Source organism: Pseudoliparis swirei, chromosome 11, assembly GCF_029220125.1.
Source record: "Pseudoliparis swirei isolate HS2019 ecotype Mariana Trench chromosome 11, NWPU_hadal_v1, whole genome shotgun sequence".
Classification (NCBI taxonomy): Eukaryota; Metazoa; Chordata; class Actinopteri; order Perciformes; family Liparidae; genus Pseudoliparis; species Pseudoliparis swirei.
The window spans coordinates 15,189,782-15,209,812 of NC_079398.1; the positions used below are offsets into that span (position 1 = coordinate 15,189,782).

At 48.7% G+C, this 20,031-nt stretch overlaps 1 protein-coding gene across 3 annotated transcripts; it reads left to right on the forward strand.

The window, feature by feature from the left end:
- The first annotated feature begins 945 nt into the window (after positions 1-945).
- On the forward strand, positions 946-19,675 carry baz1a (bromodomain adjacent to zinc finger domain, 1A). Of its 3 annotated transcripts, none has more exons than XM_056426555.1 (29): positions 946-1,644; positions 2,210-2,479; positions 2,556-2,699; positions 2,778-2,885; positions 3,038-3,119; positions 3,423-3,545; positions 5,674-5,859; positions 8,695-8,790; positions 8,899-9,037; positions 9,370-9,501; positions 9,944-10,264; positions 10,369-10,534; positions 10,638-10,733; positions 11,019-11,077; positions 11,267-11,346; positions 11,421-11,629; positions 11,708-11,910; positions 12,746-12,876; positions 12,958-13,085; positions 13,609-13,745; positions 15,845-15,916; positions 16,033-16,115; positions 16,188-16,352; positions 16,438-16,679; positions 16,749-16,865; positions 16,958-17,136; positions 17,278-17,471; positions 18,568-18,655; positions 18,735-19,675. In XM_056426555.1, exons 1-29 carry the CDS (start codon positions 1,532-1,534, stop codon positions 18,905-18,907), a joined length of 4,236 nt encoding a protein of 1,411 aa, XP_056282530.1. In that variant the 5' UTR covers positions 946-1,531; the 3' UTR covers positions 18,908-19,675. The 3 variants fall into 3 exon arrangements, with proteins under 3 accessions (XP_056282530.1, XP_056282528.1, XP_056282529.1); XM_056426553.1 differs by having other exon boundaries at positions 947-1,644; positions 3,032-3,119; XM_056426554.1 differs by having other exon boundaries at positions 948-1,644; positions 2,781-2,885; positions 3,032-3,119.
- Positions 19,676-20,031: the final 356 nt, after the last annotated feature.

Here is a 20,031-nt window from a genome sequence, read left to right on the forward strand (position 1 = left end):
TCTCTATTTGATTTACTTATTATCGTTATGATTATTATTAAGAAGAATATTATTATTAAAGTAAATCTGAACGTCAGACTGAGAGGATAGCGTAGTTAGTTCCAGGGGCGTCTCTAGGATTTTGATACATCTGGGGCTTAGCCAGTGCAGCTGCTCGCCATGTTGGTGCCCTAAGCATAACTCCTTCATGATGCCCCCCTGAGATAGGAAAGTGACCCACGGCGAGCGTTGTCGACGGTGCACTACGCGCAGCGCGTAGTGCGCGTTATTGGACGGCGGCGCTGGGCTTAGCCCAGAAGAGTGAAGCAGCGAAATGTTTAGACATAGAAACACTCTCAGACAGCAGCTTGCTGTTACGTGCGCCTGCTGCCAGCCTGACTCCGCTGTTTTGGGTGAATGACGTCACGTGCGACCTGGAGGTGTTAACCACTTGTGTGCCAAATCTATTTTTTATTTTTATTTTTAAAATTAACATTCGGGGCTAATTAAAAAACATCCGGGGCTTTAGCCTAGGGACGCCACTGGTTAGTTCTAATGACCCGTGTGGAAGTCTGATGACGCTTCCCCTCTTGCTCCCCTCGCGCTGCGTCACACGTCACCGCTTCCTGTCGCGCGCTCCTCCTGTCACCGGGACCATTTCAGAGACAACCATTGGCTGGTAGCGGACGAGCAGCGGGACGGCCGACCAATCGACGCCGAGGAGAGTGAAGCCTCGCCCACATAATAATTCGTTAAGCTGCGTTCAGGTGACACACCACCGCTCGGACACGCACGATGCAGCATGTTGGTTTTCTCTTTTGTATCAGAATCAATTCCTGAACTGATTATATATTATTGATATATGTATATTTGTAATTGTATATAGTTCTTAATAGAAACACACCGTGTTTATAATATTTAGATCCAACTAAACATGTGAAACCTTTTAAATAGTAAAAGTACATTATATTTATTCTATTTAGAACACGGTGAGCTCAAACATATATGTTAATTAAATGGAACTCGTCTTTAGCTGACGTCATGAAACAATGAAGAAGAAGAAGAAGAAAGGAACTGGGGACTGACTTTTTAACGGAACAGCGGAGCACTGAGATATCCCAGCTTCGCGAGGGTCCGTGAAGGGGATGAAAACTTGGTCAACAAGCCGCCACTTGAGCAGCTTTCGGCTTTATCCTGAACTTCTTCTTCTTCTTCTTAGTCCACCTCGACTACTTTTCCTTGTCTTTGTGGCTCGGGACCGCAGGTTGTCCTTCCGGTCCCCCGCCCGGTGAAGTCCTCCGGTCCCGGTTCCCGCGGTGCCCCCTGAGCCGGGATGCGAGTCTCCATTGTACGTCGCTGAGGTCCGGGAGCAGCTCCATGCGGGCCGGCTAACAAAAGACACGCGCGGCTCCCTCCGGTTCTCCCGCTCAGGGCTCTGGTTCCCCGTGAGGGCGCTTTGGGTCCTCTTCCCACCGCCCCGGTTCTCCGGTTCGGTTCTTTGGGACCCGGTTGTCCTTTTCCCCTCTTTTTGTTCTTGCCGAAGAGCCTCGAGATGCCGCTCCTGCACCGGAGAGCCTTCAGCCGCCAGAGACCTCCCGGGGACCTGCGGCCCGACGAGGAGGTCTTCCTCTGCAAGATCACCCACGAGGTTTTCCGGAGCTACGAGTGAGTAACGGCCCACAACACAAGTCAATTAAAGTGGTCTCAGCGGGTCAGGGTCCCGGTCCGGAGGCGGGAAAGAGTCCCACAGGGACAGATGTCCTGTTAGCTGGAGCTAGCCGTTAGCTGAGACTCACCTGAACAGGTGAGCTCCACCTGAACTGACCAGGGACCGGTGGAGACCCTGAGACCGCACACTGTAGGAGGTCCTGGTCTGATGCCGATCCACCTGGTTCTGAGTCCTGAGGTCCTGATTCTTAGAAACCACTCTGGAGACTGTTCAGACCTGGACTCACCTGTCAGAGACCTGGACTCACCTGTCAGAGACCTGGACTCACCTGTGAGAGACCTGGACTCACCTGTCAGAGACCTGGACTCACCTGTCAGAGACCTGGACTCACCTGTCAAAGACCTGGACTCACCTGTCAGAGACCTGGATTCACCTGTCAGAGACCTGGACTTGGTTGGGTTCTGGTCGGGTACTGATGGGGGTCTTTGTTGGGTTCTGGTCGGGTTCTGATGGTGTGTTGCTCTGCTGAGGTCTCACTCCTGTGGTTCTGGTTCTCCTCAGCGAGTTCTTCGAGCGGACCATCCTGTGTAACAGCCTGGTGTGGAGCTGCGCCCTGACGGGCCGGGCTGGCCTCACCTACCTGGAGGCGCTGGAGAGTGAGCGGCGGGCCCGGCTCAGCCTGCAGAGCTTCTCCCCGGCGCTGCTGGTGCCGCTGCTCCACCTGGCGGCGCTGAGCTGCCGCGGCCGGCTTACGGAGCTCTGTGAGGACGTCTACGGCTACGCCAAAGATCGCTTCTTCCCCGGGGAGACGGTGGACGTCAACGCCGCCAGGTATGGGGGCGTAGTCAACGCAAGGCTGTTTTGATGATGATTATGATGATGATGATGGTGGTGGTGTGTGTGTCAGACATGTGTGTGAGATCCTGCAGGTGCACTCTTCTCACTCCAGCGCCAACGGCCGGCCCAAAGCTGCCGACCACGACACCATCGTTATCAGTGACAGCGACGAGGAGGCCAAGGCCTTCCAGAGTCCCTCAGCGCAGGTCAACGGGTCAGTAGGGCATCTGAAGTTAGGGTGTCTGCCTGTGTAGGGGTCAGAGGGTCAGCTGACTGTGTGTGTGTGTGTCAGCAGGAAGAAGAAGAAGAAGCCTCTGAGTCCATCAGTGTTTAAGTACACAGTGAGGATGGTGAGCGCCGAGCACACGGAGGCCTTCACTGTTAAAGCCAATCAGATCAGGTGAGGAGATGACATCATCGTCTCTGGAGCTCCGTCATAGAAACTGAAAGCAGAGCATCAACAATGGGGACGTTGTCATGGAGACGGCATCATAAGACTACCTGTTAGTCTTCCGGTCTCAGGGACTCACTCTGACGTCTGTTCAGTCGCAGGAAGACCAGCGTATCCAGAGAGAGGCTGAAGCTGCTGTTCAAGCAGCACTGTGAACCTCAGAGGGGCACCATCAGGCTGAAGGTAGGACCCACAGCACCATGATACACCACCCATGATAAACCATGACACACCATGATACACCACCCATGATACACCATGACACACCACGATACACCACCCATGATACACCACCACACACCATGATACACCACCCATGATACACCATGACACACCACGATACACCACCCATGATAACACACCATGACGGATGAGGAGACGCAGTGACATAAATTAATAATCATATTTATGATTTTAGAAGTTTATTTGTATTTTTGAATGTTTTGGGTCACTTCCTGTTGGTTGATGTCACTTCCTGTCTCTCAGCCCTCCACAGTGGTGAAGTACCATCTGTCTGAACAAACCTTCTCCCAGTTCTTCCCTGATGAGCCCCCCCTCTTCCCCTCCAGCCCCCCCTTTAAAGGGGCAGGGCGGGGCTCCCCTGCTCAGGTGAGTGCTGCTGTGGAGGTCTCAGTTTTGACCGGCGTTCTCAAACTGTGGGGCGTGCCCCTCTAGTGGGCCGCCAAGGCATTACAGGTGGGACGGGATGTGTGTATGTGTGTGTATGTATGTATGTATGTATATGTGTGTGTGTGTGTGTATATACCTATATATATATACATACATAAGTGTATATATGTATATACACACATGTGTGTGTTTGTATATGATATGATGATATTCCTTTATTTGTCCCACAGTGGGGAAATTTAAAAAATCACAGCAGCGGTGCACACAAGAGCATCAATGAAAATACATATTAAATACTAATACTAAATATACAGGGGGAAAACAAAGTAAAGTGCTGAGTAAATTAAAGTGCAGAGTTTGCCACGATCTCCAGCGATCTACTGCAGTTTGTTGTGCAGCCTGACATATATACATGTGTGTGTGTGTGTGTATATATTTATACTAGGGATGCAACGATCTGATCGGCGCCGATCCATATCGGCCGATATTCCCATTATCGGTTTTGATCGGCGTTCTCAAAACGGCCGATCAAACTTGGCCGATCAGATGACATAAAATCTGCAAGAACTATCAGACGTTTCAAGCGGCGTCCCCGTCCCCCGAGTTGAATCACTGGGTCAACTCAGCCGACACTTACATGTCTGAGCCCCTATAGACTGATGCTGACAGTAAACGCATTCGATCGGGAGCGCGCGAGGGTTTTGATAAAGTTAGCAGAAGGATTTACGTGACAACATCCGGTTTTGCAAAGTTAGCGGAAAGAACCACGTGAAACAACATCCGGTTTTCAAAATAAGATGTCGACAAATCATACACTAACATATAAAATTAAACTATTAACTGATTTTGTATCTTCATAGATCGTTTCTGAGATTTAGCTTAAATCATGCTAACATTAAAACATTTTAATTACGGAAGAGTTTATAAAAATAGACTTTTGTATGTTAAAAAAAGTCCTGTATATAGATTTCCCCAAAAGTTCCAGGAAATGAATGATGCAGATGTGTTCCATACATATCTGAAATCCCCTACAATAGCAATCAAACTATTTTAATGTATCAATTAGGACATTTTTCAAAGTAAAAGTCCTAAATGGTTAAAGAAATCTGTCATTTAAAAAAAATTGAGGCGCTCTAGATATGTTTTCCCTCAGAGTCCCAGGCAACGACTGATGCAGATGTGTTCAGGACGTCCCTGACTTCCCCCAGCCTGGCAATCAAACATATTTACTGTCGCAATTAAGAGATTTTTCAAATTAAAAGTCCTAAATGTTTAAAGAAATCGGCAATTTCTTTAATGTTTGAGGTGCTTTATATTTGTATTTCCTCATAGTCCTAGGCAATAATGCTACACAATAAATAGAATGCTTCAATCGACACCGTGACCGGTGATCGGTATTATCGGATCGGCAGATACTGATTTCAGTGATCGGCACGTGTCGGGTGACGCGGCGCGGAGAGAACTCGTCACACGAAACCGTCACCATGATTTGTCAATCTGTTTGTCTGTCAACATTTTGCGAAAAAAACAACCAATAAACACTCAGTAAATCACAAAGGACCTCCCACCTCACAGGTAAGGCTCATTAGCAGCCTGTCAGTCAGAGAACCAGAGAACACGGCGCGAGGACAATGAGCCTCATTGAATAGAGCTGAGATTGTTCTGGAATGTTTGATGTATAACACGTGAATATGTCATATGCAAAAGCCTTTAAAAGGTGAATTTACATGTTTTTGTAAAATGGAGACATGCCCCCAGCCTCCAGAGGGTGAACGTGACATATTTGAATGTCAGTCAGTTACCAAGGCCACTGGTTCTGCTGTTCAGTGTTAAAGATGACAGGACCAATGGGGTCTTAATATACTTATTTTTTTTAACTAATCTGGATGTTCCACTGAAGAAACAATTTATCATCCACGATATTAAATACCTCGCTGCACTTTATATGTAGGAGCCTCTTTGAAAACAGCTCTGTGTGAAGTTTTGTCTTTAAAAAGAAAAGAAAAAACTTTTAATCGCGATTAATGAATTTCAAAATGTGCGATTAATTAGTTAAATTTTTTTAATCGATTGACAGCCCTAATATAAATACATACATATTCCTCAGACGAGCTCGTCCCTGGTGAAGGCCGTGGTCCAAGAGAAGCTGAAGCTGCTGCAGCAGAAGGAGGACATGGCGGCTCAGGAACGGCTGAAGAAGAAGGAGGACGTGCAGAAGACCAGGAGGGACCGGGAGGAGCAGAGGAGGAGGTTTGAGGAGGACAAACGGAAGAGAAGGGAGGAGAAGGACAAGGTGCGTTCAGAGCTCAGGTTGTTAGTGGTGGTTACTTGGGATGCACCGATCTGATCGGCGCCGATCCATATCGGCCGATATTCCCATCGGTTTTGATCGGCGTTCTCAAAACGGCCGATCAGATGACATAAAATCTGTGAGAACTATCAGAGACGTTTCAATCGCCGCGCACCGCAACGGAGACAATGCGCCCGGCGAGGGCCGCAGAGTGAGAGGATCACGAGGGGATCCTCACGCACCGAGCGCCGTCCCCGTCCCCCGAGTTGAATCACTGGGTCAACTCAGCCGACTCTCACATGTCTGCCCCTAGAGACTGATGCTCACGGTAAACGCATTCTATCGGGAGCGCGAGGGTTTTGATAAAGTTAGCGGAAGGATTTACGTGACACAACATCCGGTTTTGCAAAGTTAGCGGAAAGAACCACGTGAAACAACATCCGTTTATCAAAATAAGATGTCGACAAATCATACACTAGCATATACAAGTAAACAATTAACTGATTTTGTATCTTTATAGATCGTTTCTGAGATTTAGCTTAAATTATGCTAACATTAAAACATTTTTACTGGACCAAGGAAGAGTTTATAAAAATAAAGGTCAGACTTTTGTATGTAAAAAAAAGTCCTGTAAATAGATTTCCCCAAGAGTTCCAGGAAATGAATGATGTAGATGTGTTACATATCTGAAATCCCCTACACTGGCAATCAATCAATTTTAATGTATCAACTATGGAGGACTCAAAATGACTTAAGTATAAATGCATGAATAAATATGGGAATAAATAAATAAATGCATAAATAAATGAATGCTTAAATAAATGTATAACTAAATACAGGAATGAATAAATATAAGTTATAAATCAACAGGACATCATTAAATAAATATATTTCTACATTTCTGTATTTCTTCATTTATTTATTTATCTATTTATGTGTCCACACGTATTTCTTCATTTATTTATGTGTGACATTTACGTGTCCGTATATTCAAATGAGCTGGGCGGTCCGAACCTCTGTCTAAAGCATGATTGGTCACAGGAGTGTGATGCACCTGGTGTGTTGTGCTCTACTATTTCTGCCTGGCACATGAAGCTGAAGTTGGCTCGCTCAGCTCACCGTTAGCAGAAGTTAGCCGAGACAGCTTTTTGACTTCAGCCGTTTATCAATTCCAAGAACACTGAGTACAGACTCGTGTTCTTTTGGAATCTGGTCTTGGGAGTCCAGACTCGAGGACGCAGGACGGTCTTTCTGGTCGTGTGACGTCACCACATCAACTGTTCTTGTTCATGAATTTACTCCAATTATTCACTGTAAAATACTTTACAGTGGAGTAGAATGTGTTGCGGTGTTCACTGTCGTTTGGCGTATACTCCGCCCACAGTAGCCTGGTACTTGTTCCCGAATAAACGGTAATAACTATATAACGTCTCGTAGCTTTCCATCCTGACCCAGGGTCGCTACAATATGAAGTTATGAATCTCAGTCAAATTGACGTAACGTTATCTTTTAATAAATAATAAACTCATTGTGCTCTTTAGATCCTCCAAAACCTAATTATATCTCATGTTTAGCCGCTACGGAGACGTCAGAGCCAGCGGAGCATTTCAAAAAGTCCTGCCGAAATCAGGCTTCTCTCGCGAGGTCCCGCGAGCAGGAGCTCAAATCTCCGTCGCATCTCCTTATTAGGCTGAATCTCGATAAACCGACCACAGATTTGATGCTTAACCCTTGTGTTGCCTTAGGGTCATTTTGACCCGAATCAATATTACACCCTCCCCCCGCCTTTGGGTCATTTTGACCCGATTCAATGTTTCACCCTCCTGTTACCTTTATATTTACTAACATATTTTACCCTTTGGGTTCAATTTGACGCCAGCAATTAAAACCTCCAGAAAATTATTAGAATTAATATTGTTTTCCAAGTTTAAGTGTGAGGCACTTTATGTTTGTTTGTTGACTACCGAAAGAACACCGACATTAAACATTGAATGGGGTCAAATTAATCCAAAGGCGGGGGGAGGGTGTAATATTGATTCGGGTCAAAATGACCCTAAGGCAACACAAGGGTTAAACTACTAACTTCTCGACTGAAAACATCCTTAAATTACATTCCGTGACTCAACAACAGTAGTATTTAGAATGTACAGACAAGAATGCATAATACACGCTGTTCGTCTACAGGTCCAAGTGCTAGGGATCGATTACTTCTGTCTTGCTCCCTGATTTGACCAATCCTGTTCAACAATGAGGTTCGGACCGCCCCAGCTCATTTGAATATACGGACACGTAAATGTCACACATAAATAAATGAAGAAATACGTGTGGACACATCAATAGAGAAATAAATAAATGAAGAAATACAGAAATGTAGAAATATATTTATTTAATGATGTCCTGTTGATTTATAACTTATATTTATTCATTCCTGTATTTATTTATTTATACATTTATTTATTCATTCATGCATTTATTTATTTATACATTTATTTAAGCATTTATTTATTTATTCCTATATTTATTCATGCATTTATTTATTTATTTATACTTAAGTCATTTTGAGTCCTCCATAATCAACTAGGACATTTTTCAAAGTAAAAGTCCTAAATGTTTAAAGAAATCGGTAATTTCTTTAATGTTTGAGGTGCTTTATATATATTTCCTCATAGTCCTAGGCAATAATGCGACACAATGAATAGAATGCTTCAATCGACACCGTGATCGGTATTATCGGATCGACAGTTACTCATTTCAGTGATCGGTGATCGGCACCAAAAAACCTGATCGGTGCATCTCTAGTGGTTACGATGGAGACGATAACGGCGTGGGGGTCCACAGGAACGAGAGAAGCTGAAGGAGGAGAAGAAGAGATACGCCGAGCGGCTGAAGCTGTGGAACCAACCCAGAGAAGACATGGACTGTGAAGACCTGAAGGTCAGTGAACGCACCACAGACCTGAGCTGTCTGCCCTGGAGACATGAAGGTTCATTGAAGATGCCCATGAGCTGGATCCTGAACCAGGACTTGTGCTGGTTCCTCCAGGAGCTGCCCAGTCCGGTTCCAGTGAGGACTCGTCTTCCAGCCCACCTCTTTGGTGAAGCCCTGATGGTTCTGGAGTTCCTGCGGGCCTTCGGCGAGGTCTTCGCCCTGAAGGACGAGTTCCCTGACGGAGTCTCTCTGGGTTAGACACACTTAGTCTAGACCAGGACCCTCTGGGTCCTTAGAGGGTTCCCTGTGGTCTGGTGTGGCTGTGTTAAGTGGATTCTAACAGGTTCTAGAGGGCCTGCTGTTTCAAACAGGTTCAGTTGGTCAAAAGAGATTCTGTAGGTTTCATGAAGGCGGCCTTGGATCCGAGGTAGAGAAGATCGGTGGTTTGATCCCCTGTCAACGTGTCCTTGGGCCAGGCATTGAATCTCAAGTCTCCAGACCAGTACAAGTCCACTTGCACCAGGGGGTTTAATAAGTTATATCTCTACGTCCTAATCGAACCCTCCTCTGATGCTGTCTCCACAGAGGTCCTTGAAGAGGCCCTGGTGGGCTCAGATCCTGAGGGTCCTCTCTGCGAGTTGCTGTTCTTCTTCCTGTCGGCCATCTTTCAGGCTCTGGATGAGGAGCAGGAGGACTTGGCTAAAGAGCAGGCTGAAGGTCAGACACAGACCCGGACCAGGTCCTCACCCTCCAAGACTACTGGGGGGTCCTGGGAGCCCAACCAGTATACATGTGCTTTGTGGACTTGGAGAAGGCTTTGGACCGGGTCCATGGGGGTATTGTGTTGGGGGTGCTGAGGGAGTCTGGGGTCCTGGACTCTGGGCGGTTAGAGCCGAATGTGAAGGCGGGATGAGAGTCAGCACATCAAGATCTGAGGCTGTGGTAGTCTGAGGGAACCGAGGGACTGATCCCTCGAGAGATGGGGATGAGGTTCCTCTGTAAGAGCCTTAGAGATAGAGCATGGTGTGTACTGTAGTGTGTACTTTGTGTGTAATTTAGTGTGTACTTGGTGTGTACTTCCTGTCCCCTCAGACCTGTCTGAGGTCCTGGATGAGGATTGTGTACTTGGTGTGTACTGAGGTACTTCCTGTCCCCTCAGACCTGTCCGAGGTCCTGGATGAGGACTGTGCGTCCTCCCAGCCGGCCCTCAACACCGTGTCCTCGCTGGCAGCCTCGTGGTCCCCCCTGCACCAGGGCTGTGGTCTGAAGCAGCTGGACCTGGACAGCTGCTCTCTGTCTGAGATCCTGCGGCTGCACATCCTGTCCTCCGGCGCCGACTGTTGCCACGGCAACGCCAAGTTCCGCTACCAGAAGCAGGGCGGCTTCACGCCGATGGACGACCCGTGTGCCGAGCTGCGATTGGCAGAGCCGGCGCTACTGAGGAGGCTGACGAGCACCGCCGTGTACGACCTGTCGCCAGGTAGCAGCCAATCAGGGCCCAGATGGTTATAGATCAGTTATTGATGAGTTATTTATGTGTTATTGAGTTATTGATGAGTTACTGATTGTGTTATTATTGATCAGGGGAGAAGCTGAGGATTCTCCAGGCTCTGGTGGGGAAGCTGCTGACGTTGTCCTCCAGCAGAGACCTGATGGAGGACTGTGTGGAGGACCAGAGGTCCGCCAGGCAGGAGCTGAGGGAGATCAGAGCGGAGGCCCACCGCCGGGACCGGGAGGAGGCGGCTCTCAGGTACACAGTACACACAATACACATAGTACACAATACACACAGTACACACAGTACACACAGTACACACCGTACACACAGTGGTGTCATCTTGTAACCTCTTCAGGGTTCGTCTCCGTAAAGAGGAGAAACTGAGGGAGCAGGAGCTGAGGCTGAAGGAGGCGAGACTGAGGGAGCAGGAGCTGAAGGGAGGACTCCACAGGTACGACCCGTGTCTCCTTGACTCCTTTGCTGTACGACTCGTGTCTCCTTGACTCCTTCACGGTACGACTTGTGTCTCCTTGACTCCTTCACAGTACGACTCGTGTCTCCTTGACTCCTTCACGGTACGACTCGTGTCTCCTTGAATCCTTTACGATACGACTCGTGTCTCCTTGACTCCTTCACGGTACGACTCGTGTCTCCTTGACTCCTTCACGGTACGACTTGTCTCCTTGACTCCTTTGTTGTAAGACTCGTGTCTCCTTGACTTGGCTTCTGTCTGCAGTGAACCTCCTGGAGGAGAACTCACTGAGGAAGACGAGGAGCAACGCAAGAAGACGACTGGTAAAGAAACCTCACTTATCAGTGTCTCCTCCTCCTCTCTCCCGAGGCGTGTCTCCTCCTCTCTCCTACTCTGTCCTGTCTCCTCCTCTCTCCTGAGTCGTGTCTCCTCCTGTCTCCTGTCTCCTCCTCTCATCTGAGTCGTTTCTCCTCCTCCTCTCTTCTCCTCCTCTCTCGTGTCTCCTCCTCCAGCTGTAGTCCACCAGAGGGAGCCTCAGATGCCCTGTGACCTCAGAGCCCCCCCCCTCCTGAGTGCAGAGGAGCAGGAGAAGGTGAGGAACATGATGTCTACACACGCCTGTAGCTCTGGACTCCTCCTGATGGCTGCGCCTCCTTCGTGCCGCAGGTTCGAGAGCTGCAGGAGCGGATCCAGAGGGCGGCAGCCTGCACCTGCCTGCTGCCGCTGGGCCGGGACCGGCTGTACCGCCGCTACTGGCTCCTCCCCTCTGCCGCCACGCTGCTGGTGGAGGACGACGGCTTCGGCCTGACAGAGGACATGCTGCGTCCGCGGCCCGCGCAGGGCGAGGAGGAGCTGCAGGAGCCCATCGAGAGGAGGCGGGTCACCTGGGTCTGGTTTGGTTCAGGAGCTCAGGTGTTCACACGCATTTCTAATTATAACACTTCCTCCTGCAGTGCTGGCTCAAACCCCGCCCCCCTCCACACCTGTGGGCCGCCAGTCAATCGGCTTAACCAATGGTTCTGCTACACCTCCGAGGAGCAGGTGGAGCAGCTGATCGAGGCCCTGAACCCCCGAGGCCTTCGGGAGAGCAGCCTGAAGGAGGCGCTGCTGCAGGAGAGGGACCGCCTGGCTCACCTGAGTAGGCCCCGTGACACAGGTACACACACACACACACACACACACAGGGTTTTTCCTGGGTCAAAATGGGTCTTCGGTGCTCCCAAAAAAAAAATTTGCGCGCTCGCGCACCATCTATTCATGCACGTAGGGCTGTTGAGTGAGTGATCAGCAGCTGGCCGCTCTGTCAAGTCGCGCACCTCACAGTTCCGGATTGATCAGACAAGAAGACACGCTTATCAACTCCAGTGTTTCCCCTACCATTATAACGGGGAAATCTGGCTACCCTGTAACAGAGCGATGCGCGCGCCGGCATCGAAGCTCTGCCGTGATGCGCGCACACATCCGCGCACACGGGTGAGCACACTCACTAGCGCCCCCCCCCCCCCCCCCCCGTGAACAACTCTTCTCGGCTCGCGCGCGCCTCGCTCAGCTGTGATGCGCGCACACAGGTGAGCACACCTCAGTGTTAAATTAAGCTTCGGGCACCAACATGGCTAGCGGCACTAGTCCCGCCCCCTGAAGCTCTAAACTTAGGGAAAACACTGAACTTGATTACTATTGATCAAAACAGAACGAGGGTTCGGCTCTAGCCTCCTTGAAACATACTATTGAGAACATATTCGCTGACATGCACCTGATGAACACATCATTTTTATTTTATTTTTCATCGCAGACTTTTTTTTGCCTTAGGCGCTCGGGATTTGTCATAGGCGTTTGGGAAAACGGCTTAGGCGCGCGCCCAAATTTTCTCTATGCAGGAAAAGCCCTGCTACACATACAGGTACACACACACAGGTACACACAAACACACACACGGGTAGAGACACACTGTATCTATAACTTACGTGTAATCACATGTCCCGTTTGTTCAGAGGATTTGGAGGCTTCCCGATCCGTCCCAGAATGCACCTCTGCAGCTGAGACTCTAATGGAGGGGAGACTGAGAGACCTGCTGTTGGACATCGAGGACCGAATCCACCAGGGAACCCTCGGAACCCTGAAGGTACACACACACACCTGTGACCACGGAGAACCAGGGACCGCAGGTGACCTCCCACTCACCTGTCTTTCTCTCGTCCCTCAGGGGATGGACAGACAGGCGTGGCGCTCTGCGCTGCAGGCAAGAGACGACCTGCTGATGAGCGGACGAGTGGACCTCATGGAGGTGGACTCACCTGTCCAGCTGAGAGCCAGAGACGGGTACAGTCACAGGTGTGACTTCATGACCTCCAAGGAGACCACGATTCTATCTGTGTTTGTTACGTCTTTGTGTCTTTATGTCTCTGTATCATTGTGTCTTTACGTCTTTGTGTCTCTGTATATTTGTGTCTTTGTGTCTCTGTCTTTGTTTCTCTGTATCTTTGTGTTTTTGTCTCTCTTTGTCTCTCTGTATCTTTGTGTCTTTGTCTCTGTGTCTTTGTGTCTGTATCTTGTTTTGTCTATCTTTGTCTCTGTGTCTGTGCCTCTGTATCTTTTTGTGTTTTTGTCTCTATCTTTGTGTCTCTGTATCTTTGTGTTTTGTCTCTATCTTTGTGCCTCGGTATCTTTGTGTTTTTGTCTCTGTATATTTGTGTCTTTCTGTCTTTGCGTCTGTATCTCTGTGTCTTAATGTTTTAGTCTCTGTATCTTTGTCTCTGTGTCTTTGTATCTTTCTGTCTTAGTGTCTCTGTATATTTGTGTCTCTGTATCTTCATGTTTTTGTCGCTGTCTTTGTGTCTCTGTGTGTTGGTGACAGGCTGCATGATCTGAAGTCGGACAGCACAGCGAGCAGCGGGTCTCCTCAGCCAATCAGCAGCTTGGTACGAATCCTGGCTCAGGCCCTCGCTCACATCGAGCAAGGCATCGAGAGGCGCTTCATCAAAGCTCCGCTGGGTGAGTCACATGGTCCACATCGAGTCCTCGAAGTAACACTAACTTTTACTTTGATGAGATACTTTTACGTTGATTAGATATGTAGCTCTGGGGTAAAATAATATTAATAATAATAATAATAATAATCTACCTTTGTTAAGTCCTTCAGCAGGACTCTGTTTTTTAAATGTTGGTTTTGGGCTGAGCTGAAAAAGCAAATGGCAACATTTCAAAGAGTCTCGAAGGACCGCAGCTCAGGGTAGTTGGGGTCATGTAGACCAGCTCAGGACAGTTGGTCAGGTAGACCAGCTCAGGACAGTTGGTCAGGTAGACCAGCTCAGGACAGTTGGTCAGGTAGACCAGCTCAGGACAGTTGGTCAGGTAGACCAGCTCAGGACAGTTGGTCAGGTAGACCAGCTCAGGACAGTTGGGGTCACGTCGACCAGCTCAGGGTAGTTGGGGTCACGTCGACCAGCTCAGGACAGTTGGGGTCACGTAGACCAGCTCAGGACAGTTGGGGTCACGTCGACCAGCTCAGGGTAGTTGGGGTCACGTCGACCAGCTCAGGGTAGTTGGGGGTCACGTCGACCAGCTCAGGGTAGTTGGGGTCACGTCGACCAGCTCAGGGTAGTTGGGGTCACGTCGACCAGCTCAGGGCAGTTGGGGTCACGTCGACCAGCTCAGGGCAGTTGGGGTCACGTCGACCAGCTCAGGGCAGTTGGGGTCACGTCGACCAGCTCAGGGCAGTTGGGGTCTTGATTCAATTCAATTCAGTTTATTTGTATAGCCCAATTTCACAAATTACAAATTTGTCTCAGAGTGCTTTACAATCTGTACACGTAGACATCCCTGCCCCAAAACCTCACATCGGACCAGGAAAAACTCCCAAATAACCCTTCAGGGGGAAAAAAAGGGAAGAAACCTTCAGGAGAGCAACAGAGGAAGATCCCTCTCCAGGATGGACAGATGCAATAGATGTAATGTGTACAGAAGGACAGATTTAGAGTTTAAATACATTCAATGAATATGACAGTGTATGAATAGTTCATAGTAGGCATATTCCACGATGGAGACCTCCACGATCCATCAGGCAGATGGCGGTGGGGAGGAGGAGTGGGCGGAGTCTCAACAGTGGGCGGAGTCTCAACAGGACAGTGGCGTAGTCAGGAGCAGGAATTCCACGACCCAGACCTCGATGATCCATCAGGCAGATAGGATCTATGCCGTCTCATAGGGTCCGATGACCCCATGAGACGTGAAGTCAAAAGGACTCCGGGGAGAAAGCAGAGTTAGTAACGTGTGATTGAGAGATGAAAATTCATCCTTAAGGAGAGAAAAAAGAGGAGATAGGTGCTCAGTGCATCCTAAAACGTCCCCCGGCAGCTATAAGCCTATAGCAGCATATCAAGGGGCTGGACCAGGTGAACCTGATTCAGCCCTAACTATAAGCTCTGTCAAAGAGGAAGGTCTTCAGTCTACTCTTAAACGAGGTGACTGTGTCTGCCTCCCGGACTGAAATTGGAAGCTGGTTCCATAAAAGAGGAGCTTGATAACCAAAGGCTCTGGCTCCCATTCTACTTTTTAAGACTCTAGGAACTACAAGTAGTCCCGCATTTAGTGAGCGTAGCTCTCTAGTGGGGCAATATGGTACTACAAGCTCCTTAAGATATGATGGAGCATCACCAATCAAGGCTTTGTAGGTTAAGAGAAGAATTTTAAAAGTGATTCTTGATTTTACTGGGAGCCAGTGCAGAGCAGCTAGTGCAGGAGTGATGTGATCTCTTTTCTTAGTTTTGGTGAGAATACGAGCTGCAGCATTCTGGATCAACTGGAGGGACCTAAGAGATTTATTAGAGCAGCCTGATAATAAGGAGTTGCAGTAATCCAGTCTCGAAGTAACGAACGCGTGATGGTCATCACACCATAGTTGGGGTCACGTAGTCCCCCTTGTGCCAGTGCCCCTCTTGGTCCTCCCAACCTAAGCCAGCTCAGTGACCTATCGGTCACCTGAGTTCAGACAAAGAAGATCTCCAGGGTCTGTCACAGGAGAATCAGTCAGAGACGATGTGATGGAGCAGATCATCGTCTCCTCAAACTAAAGTGTCTTTGTCTGCTCACAGGAGACGAAGACTCGAAGAAAGACCAGAAGAACAAGAAGAACAAGAAGAAGGACGAGGACCAGGCCAGTGATGGTATGACCTTCTCCTTCATTTGAGGTCTCATTAACATCTGTGAAGAGTTTAGTCAGCAGAAAACTCACTTCTGTCTGTCTCTCTTCATCCCCGTCTGTCTCTCTGTCTGTCCTCAGACGGCAGTGACAGCAGCCGGGTCAGTAGGACTGTGTTGGAGCGATGGAGGGAGTCTCTTCAGATCTGTTCCAGTCTGTCTCAGGTCAGAAACCGCATCCTCGTTTTTTAATGACTATGTTTATTGTGTGATGGACGTGCTGATGTTTGTCTCCAGGTGTTTGTTCACCTGTCCAGTCTGGAGAGAAGTGTCCTCTGGTCTCGCTCCGTCCTCAACGCTCGCTGTCGCATTTGCAGACGCAAAGGAGACGCCGACAACATGCTGCTGTGTGATGGCTGTGACCGAGGCCACCACACCCACTGTCTCAGGCCCCGCCTCAAGGTATGCTAACCCCACCTATGAGGCTCCGCCTCCAAGCTGTATGTTAGCATCATGCTAACACTAAACACATGTCTGCTGTTCTCAGGCGGTTCCAGAAGGCGACTGGTTCTGTCCAGACTGTCGACCCAAACGGAGAGCAAGCCGCATCCCATCCCGTCAGCGCTCTTCTGTCGGGGAGGAGGAGGAGTCGGGGGAGGAGGAAGAAGAAGAAGAGGAGGAAGAGGAGGAGGAGGAAGAAGAAGAAGAGGAGGAGGAGGATGAAGAAGAAGAAGAGGAGGAGGAGGAGTCAGAGGAAGAGTCAGACGAGGAGAAGGAAGAAGTCGTGAGGTAAGTGGCAATATTCAACCTTCTCCATTTATAGTGAGATCGTCTCAAACTGCAGCTCCATCTTTGCAGAACCAAGAAAAACCAGGCCCCGCCCCCTAAAGGTCAACAGGCAACACCCAAAGGTCAACAAGCCACTGCCAACAACAGCATGCCCGCCTCGGCAGGGAAAAACACATACGCCTCCAAGTCAGTATCTGTTGTAGACCTGCTCCCAGAGAACTGTAGACCTGCTCCCAGAGAACTGTAGACCTGTAATTCCAGATTATATCCAATCACAGGTCTTCAGGTAAGAAGGCCACACCCCCCACCGTGAAAGCCAACACGTCTGCAGGTAAAGCTCTGGCTCGGTCTGGGAGTCGAGTCAGCGCCCGTCTGAGCCACGAGATCCTGTCACCAAACGGCAGGACCACCAAACCCTCACCGGGGCCGACGGAACCCTGCAAGAGACAGCAAACAGGTACACGGCCAATTAATCAACAGGTAACACCTGCTAACGGGTAATCAACAGATAACAATAGCCGCCCGGTGACCATATGAAGGCCGGATTAGAGTGTAAGGAAGTGACGTGTGTTCTTGGTTCCCTCTGCTCCTCCCCCAGATGTAGCTCCGCCTCTCAAACCCTCCAGACCCGTCCTTGCCCCTTCAAGCTCCTCCCCTTCATCGTCCTCCAGCCGACGCTCCTCCGGCAGGAACTACGGCGTCCACGAGCTGTCGGCCTGCGAGCAGCTGACGGTGGAGCTCGTCAGACATGAAGACAGCTGGCCCTTTAAGAAGCTGGTGTCCCGGACTCAGGTACGCATAAGACACCTGGACACGGGTATGTAAACATGTAAACACCTGGACACGGGTATGTAAACACCTGGACACAGGTATGTAAACATGTAGACACCTGGACACAGGTATGTAAACACCTGGAGACAGGTATGTAAACATGTAGACACCTGGACACAGGTATGTAAACACCTGGATACAGGTATGTAGACACCTGGACACGGGTATGTAAACATGTAGACACCTGGACACAGGTATGTAAACACCTGGACACAGGTATGTAAACACCTGGACACAGGTATGTAAACATGTAGACACCTGGACACAGGTATGTAAACACCTGGAGACGGGTATGTAAACATGTAGACACCTGGACACAGGTATGTAAACACCTGGACACAGGTATGTAAACACCTGGACACAGGTATGTAAACATGTAGACACCTGGACACGGGTATGTAAACACCTGGATACAGGTATGTAAACATGTAGACACCTGGACACAGGTATGTAAACACCTGGATACAGGTATGTAGACACCTGGAGACAGGTATGTAAACATATAGACACCTGGACACAGGTATGTAAACACCTGGACACAGGTATGTAAACACCTGGAGACAGGTATGTAAACATATAGACACCTGGACACAGGTATGTAAACACCTGGACACAGGTATGTAAACACCTGGACACAGGTATGTAAACACCTGGATACAGGTATGTAAACATGTAGACACCTGGACACAGGTATGTAAACACCTGGATACAGGTATGTAAACATGTAGACACCTGGACACGGGTATGTAAACATGTAGACACCTGGACACGGGTATGTAAACACCTGGACACAGGTATGTAAACACCTGGATACAGGTATGTAAACATGTAAACATGTAGACACCTGGACACGGGTATGTAAACATGTAGACACGGGTATGTAAACACCTGGACACAGGTATGTAGACACCTGGACACGGGTATGTAAACATGTAGACACAGGTATGTAAACATGTAGACACCTGGACACAGGTATGTAAACACCTGGACACGGGTATGTAAACATATAGACACCTGGACACAGGTATGTAAACACCTGTCTGTAACTTGTTTGTAGGTGCCTGACTACTATGACATCATCAAAAAGCCGATCGCTCTGAGCACCATCAGAGAGAAAGTCAACAACTGTGAATATCAGACAGCAGGTGAGGACACACACACAGTAGATTGGCCCTGAAGGTGTTGTGACGGTAATGTGTGTCTCTGTGTCTCCGTCTCTCTCAGATGGCTTTGTGTGTGACGTGGACCTGATGTTCTCCAACTGTCTCCAGTATAATCCTCGCCACACCTCTGAAGCGAAGGCCGGGCGTCGCCTGCAGCTCTTCTTCCACTCGGAGCTCGACCGTCTCGGCCTATCAGAGCGCAGCGCTCCGCCGGCTAAAGTCTCCCGGCACTAAACCGAACCTTGTGACCTCACCGCCGTAGCCTCTGCTCATTGGTCTTTGACCCCCCCCCAGTGACAATCATCTCCTATATGACTGCAGGGGTGAAAGGTCACGACATCCAGCAGCACACACTTGATCAATGTTTAGACCAGCTGATCAATGTTTAGATTAGCTGATCAATGTTTAGACCAGCTGATCAATGTTTAGATCAGCTGATCAATGTGTAGGTGTGTGTTGTCTTGCTCTTGGTGGATAGACGGTGTCGCAGACAGGAGGGCCCACTCAGTGAGGAAAGGGAGGACCACTAAACGACGCTCAGCTTTTCTTTGTTTTCTCTCAGGGACGAAACGATTAGATTTGAATAAACTCTTTCCTCCCGCAGCATCACCATAGCAACAGGGTTTCTACCAGTTTAGACCTCATCTTCATTTGTGTGTTAACATGAATACGAGTAAAATAAATGATAGTCATGAGATCAGCCTTAAAGGGACAGTTACCATTAGTCTTTCACTTGTGTGTGTGCATTGAGGCTTAGCGTAGCATAGCTTAGCATAAAGAAGCACTGTTCCTTTAAGACATGAAACTGAGTGGTTTGTAGTTGCTATGTATTTTGAGTTCACCATGTTCTTCTGTGGTGTTAGTGTGTCTCTGTCTCTGTGTCTATGTCTGTGTGTGTGTGTGTCAGCTATACACTGGAGCTGTGTGTTCATTAGTTGTGCGGCGGCTTTATTTAAGATAGTTTTCTGTTCAAGTAAAAAATAAATTGAATTTTATACCCAACTGCTGTCTGGTGTCATCATACTGGTCCAGAACCACTATATATATATATATATATATATATACAAACCGGTAGCTGCCCGCATCCACTTCAGAACATTGGTTCTTGCGTACTGTGCTACGAACGGATCGGGTCCCCGGGATATGGTCAAACCTTACGCCCCGCCACGTTATCTCCGCTCGGCATCAACCAATCGACTTGTGACTCCTGCACTTCGAGCTAATCGGCGTTTCTCAATATGCGTTCTTGTGCGTACTTTGTTCTACTTGTGTTCTCGTGAAACGTCATCAGTCGCAGCCCGAGTACATGTTCACATTAAAAGTTCGCTTCTCGCAAAGCACGGTCAAAATGCCCGGAT